Source organism: Poecilia latipinna, unplaced genomic scaffold, assembly GCF_001443285.1.
Source record: "Poecilia latipinna isolate Pla-1442-1.1 unplaced genomic scaffold, P_latipinna-1.0 Scaffold440, whole genome shotgun sequence".
In the NCBI taxonomy this organism is placed as follows: Eukaryota; Metazoa; Chordata; class Actinopteri; order Cyprinodontiformes; family Poeciliidae; genus Poecilia; species Poecilia latipinna.
In genome coordinates, this window is record NW_015113056.1 from 147685 (window position 1) to 159605 (window position 11921).

The following is an 11921-nucleotide window of genomic DNA, read 5'->3' on the forward strand; positions in this document are numbered from 1 at the left end:
CTTGGCTAAAACTCAAATGTTCAGATTAATCCCAGAAATTGAGATAAGAGAAAAATCAGGAGCAGCAGCAGAGAATGTTGTGTTGATTGATCTCTTGGGGTTGAGATGAGGACAATGGATTCAATATTTTATCCATGTTTTGTTTATTTTGTACAAGAGGAAGTTTATGTGCTAATTCATTATTTTGGCTGACAGAAAGCACCCTGATTGTTAAACTACTTTTTGGTGGAATTATTAATTTCATTTTATTTCATTTTAATTCATACACGTTTCCTACTGAACCTTAGTTAAGTTAGTTTGAAGAACTGAAATTTCATTGAAATATTCTTTAAAAATATCAGTTTACTTTTAAAGCACTTCTACAAAAACACTTTTTATCAGTTTTTCCCTGTTATCTCTAGAAATTTTATTTCATGTTGAATAAATAAATAAATTACTTCATTTTAACATTCATATAAAACTCAACAGTATCAAAATCCTGAACAGATCAGTTCGCGTTTCTCCGTACGCTACGTGAGCCTCATCGGCCACCGTATTAGAAGCTCAAGTGGCTGGGAATCCGTTTCTGAAAGTTTCGTTCCGGTTTGTAGTTTAATTTTAGACATAAATTGTTGTGTTGTTTAACATTTAGTTGGAGGTGAACCAGTGAAGCAGCGGAGAGTTTCGGTAAGTTAGCTGGTTAGTCTCAGTTAGCATTAGCCATGCTAGTTAGCATGGTAGCTAGCAGGGATTTTTAAATGTCTCAGTTTTATCACATTGAAAACATCCGGTGTCTGCAGGGCAAAGGGCGATGCTGTCGGTCCTGTTTAGATCAGCCCTGCCTAAATGTAAGTTTAACTGTTTATGTTGGCTTATTAACTCGTTTATGTTTATGTTGGCTTATTAACTCGCAGTTTGTGAACTTCATAGTTAAAAAAATAAACATGTAGTTTCCGATCATCTCATGTTTTTGTAGGTGATTAGGTTCGAAAATCAGTTTAAATGAAAGAAACGAGCTTTAAATGGAATATAGGTGAAAGGTCAAGTTTACGGATTGAGTCAAAGTTCTTAGAGTTTCCTTAAAATTAACAAAACATTTTTAACAACATACCTAAAATCAGGTAGAACTTATTCCACTGGTGTCCAAAGTGCGGATAGGGGGCCATTTAAGGCTTTGAAGTGAAGTTGAGCGGCCCTCGGTCACAGAACAAAAACAATCTTCCATTTTGGCTGTTGATGCAGTTACACATTTTACAGATGAATTAAAGTCTAGTAAAAGTGAAAGGTAAAACACAAAATATTGATCATTAGTCAACCATGTTTGATGCAATTATTTGATTTCACAACAAACATCCAGTGACTTTTCCTCAAGGGCAGACTTTAGCACAAATGTTTGGGGAACTGAGCAACATAAAACAAGATATTTTTTAGAAAAATGAGCGACACATAATCTGTTCTTGTTGCTGAGAATAAACACAAAGAATAGAAAACAACCAACATTTAAAACGTTGTTTAATACTTCAAATATACTGCTCATGTGGTGAAAAGTTTTTTTCAGAGTTTTAGAGATTTATTTCTTTCATCATAAAAATAAAGTTGAATAATAGTTTACATGAGAAAAATACTAATATTATCCCATAACATAAAGAATGAACTGAAAGTAACAAATGATCAGCAGCAAATCTATAAAAGGAAAGAATAAATTCAGATTTAGAAACTATTTCTGTCCTACTAGCAAATATTTTCACAACCATAAACAAAGTATTCAAAGAAAAAGATGGGAGAAACAGTAAACAATGTTTTTCATTTGTTAAAATGTAAGTGAAGGAAAATGCCTGAATGGATTTAAACTCCTGATCTGAATCAGAATCTTTTTGTTTTTACAAGTTTTACTCTTTTAAAACATGTTAAACTTTAATAAAATGCGATGCAGTTTTTCTCGTCAGCTGGGTCAAAGGTCATCTTTTCTCTGTGAATAAAAAAATGAAATGTTTTTGTTGTTCAGACGGCAGGATGTGGCGACCCGTCCCGGTCAGAACCATGTCGTCCTCAGACGGGCCCACGGCACCGTTCACCACGCTGGCCGTCAGCCAGCCGGCCGAGTCCGTCACACACGTCCAGCTGCACCGACCCGCCAAGCTCAATGCCATGAACAAAGCCTTCTGGAGGCAAGACCAACACTCGGCTCCGCTTTCAGTTCTTCAACATTTAACTTCTGGAAAATCTGGATTTTTTGTTGATTTTTTTTCTGGGTTTCCGTAGTTCAGGATGATGTCATCGCGCCCAGGGCGGCCGTCTTGTTTAAGCGTGTTTTTCTATTTATTAGGGCTCTGAGTGTTGGGGCCAGGCTGCGATTTTTTTTGTTTTTTATGGTTAATTACAAGAGTAAAACAAGAATATTGCAATAATTAATTAATACGACAATGAAGTCGAAATAATGCGAGAATAAAATATTAATATTACCAGAAAACAGTCGTACTATAAGGAGAATAAAGTAATAACTTTATGATTAAACCAAATTGAAATGAGGAAAGTTGAGCATCTTGTAAAGTTTCACAGGCTGAGCTGGTCCGTTAATCCTGAAGCTTTTCTCATCAAAACAAAGTTTTTTCTGGTAATTTTAAGACTTTATCTGGTAAAGTTGCGGCTCTGTTCTCCACAGTTCAGTTCACAGAAGGGAGGATTAAAGTAAAACCCACTTTCTGAGAATATTTTCCATCACTTGTAATTTATTTTTTATTATTAAAACCAGAAATCAGATTTAATATGAAAAAATCAGAGATTTATTTTTGAGCCACATTAAGTATCAGTGAAATGGAAAGTAGAAGTTTGTTATTGTTAAATATGGCGCATCTCTGCCAGTTTAGCATAATCATTTTTAATTCATATCTTTAGTTTACATCAATTTTCTTGTTTTTTTATGTTCTTTATTCAAATTAGGAATTAATTTTACAAAAAAAGTCCTGTTAGGTCAGACTGTAACCAGTTAAAATGTGTTTTTTAACCCTAAATTCAGAAATAAAAAGGTTCAGTCATTTTCAAGATACAGTTTTAAACCAAGAATTTAGTTTCTACCGTAACAGCTTCTACAAAAACTGTAATAAATAAATGTACATAAATATTAACTTTATGGTAAAAAAAATGTCATAAATTCCCTCAAACCCGGTGGCTGCACAACTTTGGCTCGGGTAACATTAGCGTCTCTGAATTAATTTTATTTATCTGGTTTGAGGCTAAAAATCTCTCCAAGATTGTAAACACTGCTGACCTTTGACCCAGATATTAAGAGGCTTTTATAGATTTCAAATAAAGTTTAGAAATTATTTTAAACCAGCAACATTTTCAGGTGGAAAATCCTAATGGTGCAACTACATTTCACAAACTTCCCCAAGTTCTAGAAGGGTGGTGTAGTTTTTCCTTCCACTCAACTTTCTGTGAATGCTATATTTGACGTTTTCAGTTTTCTAAAGCTCAGAGACACTGAATCTGGGGTTTTAATTAGGCTAAAAATAAGTCATTTATCATGAATTTAGTTAATAGTTCGTCTTTTTGAGATGAGCTTTTGATAATTTCATTGTTTTGTTACAAATGGAGGTTTTTCCCGTTGTAGGGAGATGGTGGAGTGTTTCCAGCAGATCTCTGACGACCAGACCTGCAGGGTGGTGCTGATTTCTGGAGCGGGGTCGACCTTCACAGCAGGTGAGCGTCCGTCTGGCTGGAAGCGGGCCTTTAGTAGAAATACGTTTATGTAACCTTTCATATAAAACACATAAACAGTGAAATGCAGAAAATACTCAAATTAGTGCAAACAGCTGCAGAAATCTAAGAATCTGTTTCCAGTCTCTGAAGTTTGTTTCTTTAAATGCAAAAATCAATCTGCTCCAGTACGACGGCGGATTAATGCCACTGGAAATGTATAAAAAACAGGAAGAGCACATTTCTGCCATAAACAGCTCACAAATTTTACCAATAAAAAACAGAAATTCTGATGAATTTAAGAAAATTTCTAGAAAAAAAATAAACAAGGAAATGTGCAAGAATTTTAAGATAAACAAAAAAAGCTGGAGGTTTCTGAATTTCAAATGACACAAATTTTTCTAGAACATTTCTGAGACTTAATCACCGAATTTCTAAGTTTTTGGCAGGAATGTACTCCTTTATTTCTACCTACGAAGCCCCTGGGAGGCCGTTGTAAAAATCCCTTTAAGTTTTGGATCTACATTAAAAATCGAGTTACTTTATTTGCTTGATTTTAAGTCGGATTGTTTTATCGACAATTTTGGCCCACATGGAAAAAGTTAGTACTCCCCCCCCAGTGGATGAAACTGAGATAGGAATAACAGACAGATGGCCACTCTGAGGTGAAAATAAACAGCTGACTCTGTGGGCAACGCCACGATGCCGCCGCCGGGTTCTGATCCCATCTGACCTGCCGCCGTCCAGGGCTCGACCTGATGGACATGGCGGGCGACATTCTGCAGCCGGAAGGCGACGATTCGGCGCGGATCGCCTGGAACGTCAGGAAACTGATCAAGAGGTACCAGGAGACGTTCTCCGTCTTGGAGAAGGTAAATGCTGTGTGGGAGGACCGGCGGTCAGAAAGGCTCATCAGACGCTCAGGGTTCACTTCTTCTTCTTCTCCTGCAGTGTCCAAAGCCGGTGGTGGCGGCGGTCCATGGAGCCTGCATCGGAGGAGGTAGGACGCCATCAAGATGGCCGACATAAATCCAGCAGTGAGAAGCGTAACAAAGACATGAAGTCATTGCTTATTTTTACTTGATAAGAAACCTTTAATTACATTTTTAAAAAATTTACAGTTAAATTTACTTAATCTGAAACTGCAAGGATTTTATTAATTTGAGTTATTTTATTCAGGAAAGAGAAGGTCCTTTGTTTTTACTGGTACAAAGTCCTTCACTGTAAAAATTAAATCTTTCCAAGTATTTTTAGTCAAATATCTCAGTACGTGTGAAATAAGACAAAACTTACAAGTGATTTAACTGAAAACTTTTATGTTGGCTACCAAAAAACATAAAAAAACAGATATAAATGTTCTAAATTACAAATTTATTTCATATTTTCATGTTAAATCCTAAAAATGTAGAAAAAAAAATCTTTTAAAACCCGTTTCTGCCTTTTCTCACCGATTAAATGTTTTATTTAGCCTTTAGATGCTATAAATTCATTTAAAACAGAGCTGCAGCTGATTAATTAAACCAGATTATTGATCGTTTCTAATAATTATTGGTTCTTCCTGCAGGCGTTGACCTGATCACAGCCTGTGACATTCGGCTGTGCACCCAGGACGCCTGGTTCCAGGTCAAGGTCAGGAAACGGGTCAAAACTCAGGAATAGTTGCAGCTGGACAAATGATGCACTAATATATCAACATATTGCTTTGACACAATTTCAAATCGTTTTGTGTCTTAATTACCTCATATTCTAATAAAGTATTTAAAAGTAGCTTAAGCTACAACTGATCTTCCTGGCGCCATGTTTAATTCCTAACAGGAAGTTGTGGTTATTTGAAGCAATCTGATTGGCTGACAGGTTTTGGCTTTGTGCTGCACTGCCCCCTATGGGCTGGCATGTTTAAAGCAACACTGAGTGGCGTGTTTGTGGATAGGAACGTTTCGGAAACCATTCCTGCTTAAGATGTGGCGGACATGTTTGTTTTTATGGAGACTGAGCTGCGTGTGGATGAAGGACCATAAGTTTCTCTGGAGTTTTTCACTCTTTGAACTTCCCTGTTAAAGTTAGCAGCTCAGTCTTGATGGTTGGGAACGTTCTGAGCGGTTCCGTCTGATCCGAACCGTTTCCTCAGCGTCTCCGTTTCACAGGAAGTGGATATCGGTCTGGCGGCGGACGTAGGAACGCTGCAGCGGCTTCCTAAAGTGATCGGCAGCCGCAGGTAAAACCCAACCCGACCGGGTTCTGGTCCGCTGGTTTCGGACTCGGCCATGTTTATTCGCAGGAACCTTGAGTTGAAAGGTCATGTGTGGTGTGTGCAGCCTGGTGAACGAGCTGGCTCTGACCGCCAGGAAGATGTACGCCGACGAGGCCAAGAGCAGCGGACTGGTCAGGTAAAAACCCAAAGCGATGGATTATGAAACATCAGTTTAAATATGAACACAAGACAGATTTTACACAGTCGGGGATTTGGCCTCATCACTTTAAAAACTTTACTCATTTTTCCCCCCAGATTTTATTTTCTGTAAATGTGACATTTTCAGCAATCCTTATTTTGTGACTCCCGTTTCGAGCTGCAGCCTGAACGTGCTTGTCGCTGCAGCCGGGTGTTTCCAGACCAGGAAGCCATGATGGCCGGCGCGCTGGACATGGCGGCGGAGATCGCGGCACGCAGCCCGGTGGCCGTGCAGGGAACCAAGATCAACCTGATCTACTCCAGAGATCACAGCGTCGCCGAGGGACTGGACTACATGGTTCGGCACCCCGCTGCTTTTATTTACATCATCATCTGCTTATCTTAAAGTTTATAATAATGTTCATTTGGCCTGTTTATCTTTATTAGTTTATATTTTTTAGTCTTTTTGATTTGAAGTTTTTTGCATTTTATTAGTCGATATATTAGGTTTATTAGAATAGTTTTATTTTGTGTAATTTTATTTTTTTAAAGTTCATATCAGATAATATTCATGTTTATTTGATCTGTTTAGATCTTTGTTATTTGAGTTTGATTTTTTATCGGTTTCAGTATTGGATCATGCTGATCATATAAAGTAAAACGTTGGCTGCAGTTCTTCCCGTCTGTCTCTGCAGGCGGCCTGGAACATGAGCATGCTGCAGACCCAGGATGTGATGAAGTCGGCTCAGGCCGCCATGGAGAAGAAAAGCCCCAAAGAGACGCTTTTCTCCAAACTCTGAGCCTCTGCTGACTGTTTTCATCTCCAGATTATTCTCTTCAGCCACCAGATTAACACCGACCTCCTGGATGATCGGTTTGGGCTCTCTAATCTTTATAACTTTGGTTTCTTGTTGCGAATTAATTATGTTTAATAAATTCATCGGAATAAATGTTTATTTGTGCCAAACATTAGTCTGAGCCCAATCTTTAAAAAAATCTGAGTTTTTATTAAATAAAGGTGATAAATTAAAACGTTGGCGTCTGCTTGGCTCGGAGCTTCTGCAGCGTTTTCTGTGGAGGGAAACCAGAGTGAGCTGCGGTTCTGCTGCAGGAACCCAAGGCGGAAACGCTCCTACCCTGTGGAACTCCTTGGCCCTGAGCCGGTTCCTGGCCCAGTCCTCCTGCCGGCTGCGGGCCGCTCGCTGCTGCTTCACCTCCTCCAGCTGCTCGTACAGCCTGAACACACACACACACACACGGCGCTCACACACTGCTCAGAGCACAGACGGCCCGCCCCGGCCCGCCGGTACCTCTGGGTCCGCTGGTGCATCTCTGACAGGTTCCGCTTCCTCTGATCCGGATCGCTGATCCGGACGTCGGTTCCGATGTGAGGACCGGAGCGGCGACCTGAGAGAAGAACCGGGTCGCAAAATTCTGTTAAAACGACGTCTGTAGATGAACGAATCAGAACCAGGATGGAAAAAAAAACAACAAAAATCTGTAAAACAGCGAAACGCAGCCAGAGAAACTAGTTACATTTACTAAACATTTTGGAAAAAGAGCTCTGACAAAACTATTTTATTCTCAGAGAGAATAAAAGGACGAGAATTATGAAACGGTTATGAGAAATTTGTAAGCTGAGAAAATTGTAATAACACGAAAAGTCGTACAACAGTAAGTCGTAACAATGCGATAAAAAGACGTCCTGAGGTTAAAGTCGTAGACCTTATAAGGTGTGGTACCTGGTGGAGGTGGGCGGAGCTTCCTCTCTGCTCTCTTCCTGTCCTCCGTCGTGCTCTGGGACTCGGCCGTCTCCTTCCTGGGGACGGTCTGGACCTCGGCTCTACCTGCATCTCGTCCTTCGACCAGAACCCGACTCGGGGGTCCGTTCCTGGCGGCGGCCCGCTTGGCTTTGATCTCCTGAACGCGGTGGTCGGACCGCTGCATGAGAACCCGGCGCCGCCGCTGGAAGACGTCATGCTGGTTCCTGCTGGGACTCCAGAGGAACTCCAGGAGGGACGCTGGACACGGGGACCAACAAGATGGCGGCCATAATCAAGATGGCGGCTTTAAGGCCTCACGTGATGCTTCGACCTGAGCAGCTGATCTGTCTGTACCTGATGGCGTCTGATGAGCCAACGTGGTTTCAGCCCCCTGGTGGACAAAGTGTGCCGGTTAGAAAAATGTTGATATTTGTTCAAACTGTCACCATTTGTGACGTTTTCTTGCAAATATTTTACTTTTGAAACACAAATTTTCAATTTTTTTCAAGAACATTTCTGAGACTAATTTCAATGTTTTCTGTCTACATTGTTCATTAATATGTTGTATTATTCTGATAAGTTTAACAAACAAAAATATTTTTAATTAAAGTTACTGCAGATTCGATGTAAAGCTGAGATAAATGAACCTCTGTTGGCTCCGTTTCCATGGTTTCCTGTCCATCTGCGATGCTGTCTGGACCGTCCTGCAGTCCCTCGTCGTCCGTGGCGACCGCATCCTGGAGCGTCGTGTCCGTCAGACTCACCAACGTGATCTGAGACTGCTCCAGGATGCCTCTCTCCCCGTCCGACTCCTACAGAACCACAAATCCACCTGGTTCAGATCCAGCAGGGGGAACTAACAGTACAGCGCTAAAAATACTCCTGAAAGTACTTTTTCCCCCAAAACTTTACTCAAGTAAATGTAACTAGTTACTCTTCAGCTCTGCATAACACGCAGCGCTACGCTAGCTGCTGCTGCTGTTCATTTAATTTTCCACACAACTTAAAATGATCAGTTTTAGATTTTCTGCACCTGATCGAACCTTAAAATGATTCTTGTTTTCTACGTCAGTCAGATGAAAACATACCGGTGTGATTTCTGAGCTGGAGAAATCCTGACCTTCACCGACTGGGACGGAAACTCTGGAGGATTCTGCCTCCGACGAGCCGAGAGCGGACGCTTCCCCGAACCCGCAGGGCGGCGTCCGCAGGGCGGGGGACATGTGGGACACGCAGGGCGGTGTCAGGACTCCGTCCTGCTGGACGCACTCGGAGATGACGAGCCGGGAGAAGGACTCCTCAACGTCTCTGTGGCCGTCCGGCTCCTCCGCTCTCAGCTGCTCCAGCGACGGATCGTCTGATGTGTTGAGGTCAGGAAGGTGAAAGGTCACAGGGGGGTCAGCGGTTTCGTTGTGGGTGATTTCTGGGTGCAGCGGGTGGAACGAATCTGAGTGGAGAGAGAAAGACGAGTCGTTTCAGTCCAACTTTATTTCTGAAGAACAAAAAATGTAGGACTAAAATGATTAACTGATTAATCGATTATTAAATTAGTTGACAATTATTTCTGTAATCAATTAATAGATATCTGGAGTGAAGACACTCAAAAACTGCTGGTAAAGATAATATTTTAAATAAACAATCGTTTGTCCTGGTGGGAGCTGGTTAATCCTGGCAGCCCGCCAGGCTGAGGGAACCCAGAACACCAAATGACAGGAATCGGGTTTAAATGAGAAACACTCCTGATGTTTTCTCTCACCGTCGGCGCCGTGCGGGTCCAGGTCCTCCAGCCCGGCTTGGTTCTGCAGCACCGGGATCGAGGCGGGTGGACTCTGAGCCAGGCGGCGCTGCAGTCCTGATGTTTCTCTGGACTCGGCTGCAGAACTTCGTCCACCTGAATTCGGTCATTAATTTAAATTTAAATTATCTTTAACTAAAAAGCCAGAAATGATCCAGAATAAAACACACCGGAGCTTTCACTGAGCTGATCGGCAGAGACCTGCAGCTCCCCGACCAGAACCCTCATCTGGACCTCCTCTGGCAGCTCATCCGACCAGGACGGTTCCGACGTGTCATGACCAGCCCAGAAACCCGGACTGTCGGACTGTTGAGACAGGCGGCCGATCATCCGGCTCAGAGTGGAGTCCCAGCCGCTCCGACCCGGCGGACCGGGCCTGGCACCGATCATGGAGGACTGAGCCGACGGCTGGCCGACCAACCGCTCCAGAACCGAGAGCCTCTCTGGAGCCACGCAGGACGGGTTCTGCTCCGGGTCAACGGGACAGAAACGCTCCAGGGTGGGATGACCAGAGGTCATCTGCTCCTGAAAACAGCAGAAACGCTCAGAACCGGACCGGAGACCACAGGGCATTCTGGGTAAATACAACCAAAGCTAACGTGCTAGCCTAGCGCTAGCAGCAGAAATGGCTCGGGGCCAAAGACCATCTATATAGATCTATAGACATAGAGAGAGAGAGAAATCTGACGCCTCCATCTCGTTTCCAAGTCGTGCTCTGATTACATGTAGCTGGTTTATCAGATCAACCGATCAGATCTTCTGATTGATCTGACCTGGTTGAATGGATGAGTGACTGACCGGGTTTGGGTCGTGGCCGGCCACCAGGTGGCGCTGGACGAGCCGACGACGAGCCGACGTCTCATCCTCCGTCCTGGACGGCTGAGAGAGCAAAGAGCCGGACTCCTCCAGAGCGTCGCTGTCTGAGATCAACAGGAGAGTTTTTATCGTTCTGGACGTGAACCGGGCCGGACCGGGCCGAGATGGAACAGGATCCGGACCTGTCGTCGTTCCTGCGGCGCTGAGCAAGACGTCGAGCTCTCTGGTGTATTTATCGATGATGCGCTGGATGACGCTGTCGTTAAACACCGAGTCAACAGGCGGACCAGCGGAGACGGACGAGTCCGGAAAATCCGCACAGGAAACGGCACCAGAACCCGGTCCAGTCGGGTTGGAGAGCCGAGGGTTGTCTGCTGAAACCAACAGGAAGCTGGCGATCATTTTTAACGATTAGACACGTTTTCTGCTCCACAGCGGAAGGAAAAATAAAAGCCCAACAGGAAGTCAGAATTACCAGAATAAAAGCCATAATTAGTTTTATTCATAATTAAGACAATAAAAAGTCAATTAAAATAATAAGTAATAAATTTGAGTCTTAAAGTCATAATTAGTCAAAATAAAACATTTTGCTGGATGATAAATTGTCCCAGAAGTTATTGCCATAAACGATAATATTGTTGTTTTGAGAACATTTTGCAGTAATATAATAAAAATGACATCATAATAATAATAAGTAATTCCCAAAGAACAACAAACTTTAAATTCAAATAAACATTTAACACTGGAAGACATTTTAAATATCCAAAATAAATAAAAACAACAGAAACAACCAATAACATTAATTATAAAGTCTCTAAACTAAATTATCCTCCAAAATAAAAGACCAGAATGAAAACTTTTCATCCAGTTTTTGGTAGAAAGACAAAAACAATGAATCATGCAAACAGAAATTATTGAGCGATTAGTTGATTTATAGAGACATGGCAAGTCATAGTTATTATAATAACTGCAGGTTTCAGGTCTGGCTGACTCACCGACATTCTGCTCCGGGTCGGTGGAGACGTAGCTGCCGCTGGAGATGGTGGTGGAGGAGAGGCAGTCGGAGCCGGCGAGCCTGCAGAGAGCCTGAGGCAAAACTGGAGACTCACTCAGGTGTGTCTGTAAAGCACGTTTCAGCAACAAGACGGGTTAAAGCGATTTATGTAAGAAAACAAACAAAAACATTCCAGTGGCAAAATAAAGAGAAGTCATGAAAAGCTGGACTAAAATAAACGACGTGCCGGTTTTTAGTAATCGAATCTTAGGATCAGAACTAAAGGACTGAGCTCAGTTCAAGTGTAGAAACCCTCATGAAAACGTGTTTAATGGACACGATTCAGGTTCAGACGTTTCACATCATCGCTCAGTACACAGAAACACACACACACACACACCCATACCCACACACACACACACACCCATACCCACACACACACACACACACACACCACACACACACAGAAGCTTCTCCAGCGTAATCAGC

The 11921-nt window shown here is 42.3% G+C and overlaps 2 protein-coding genes across 4 annotated transcripts in view; one reads left to right on the forward strand and one right to left on the reverse strand.

The window, feature by feature from the left end:
- Positions 1-498: 498 nt before the first annotated feature.
- Positions 499-7034, forward strand: ech1 (enoyl CoA hydratase 1, peroxisomal). Its single transcript, XM_015038403.1, has 11 exons — positions 499-666; positions 780-827; positions 1985-2147; positions 3590-3678; positions 4423-4547; positions 4627-4675; positions 5240-5304; positions 5820-5890; positions 5991-6062; positions 6272-6422; positions 6760-7034. The coding sequence occupies exons 2-11, from the start codon at positions 791-793 to the stop codon at positions 6862-6864; spliced, it is 927 nt and encodes a 308-aa protein (XP_014893889.1). The 5' UTR covers positions 499-666; positions 780-790; the 3' UTR covers positions 6865-7034.
- A 12-nt stretch (positions 7035-7046) lies between these two features.
- cep295 (centrosomal protein 295) overlaps positions 7047-11921 on the reverse strand; it is an 18018-nt gene continuing 13143 nt past the window's right edge. The window contains exons 19-30 of one of the 3 annotated variants that reach the window (XM_015038401.1): positions 11434-11524; positions 10621-10812; positions 10421-10542; positions 9793-10147; positions 9584-9718; positions 8916-9274; positions 8475-8639; positions 8182-8218; positions 7807-8085; positions 7375-7471; positions 7201-7300; positions 7047-7135 (exon numbers count right to left, since the gene is read on the reverse strand). In XM_015038401.1, the coding sequence (XP_014893887.1) occupies positions 7091-7135; positions 7201-7300; positions 7375-7471; positions 7807-8085; positions 8182-8218; positions 8475-8639; positions 8916-9274; positions 9584-9718; positions 9793-10147; positions 10421-10542; positions 10621-10812; positions 11434-11524 (1977 nt within the window). In that variant the 3' untranslated portion in view covers positions 7047-7090. Of the gene's footprint in view, positions 7136-7200; positions 7301-7374; positions 7472-7806; positions 8086-8181; positions 8219-8474; positions 8640-8915; positions 9275-9583; positions 9719-9792; positions 10148-10420; positions 10543-10620; positions 10813-11433; positions 11558-11921 lie in introns of all 3 variants that reach the window. The other 2 variants (XM_015038400.1, XM_015038399.1) reach the window with 2 other exon arrangements.

Excerpts from the sequence above, each read along its gene's own strand:
- ech1 (XM_015038403.1), top strand. The coding sequence starts at position 791 with ATGCTGTCGGTCCTGTTTAGATCAGCCCTGCCTAAAT. Across the intron at positions 4,548-4,626 it reads CGTTCTCCGTCTTGGAGAAG|TGTCCAAAGCCGGTGGTGGC; the intron begins GTAAATGCTGTG and ends CTTCTCCTGCAG. Across the intron at positions 5,891-5,990 it reads AAAGTGATCGGCAGCCGCAG|CCTGGTGAACGAGCTGGCTC; the intron begins GTAAAACCCAAC and ends TGGTGTGTGCAG.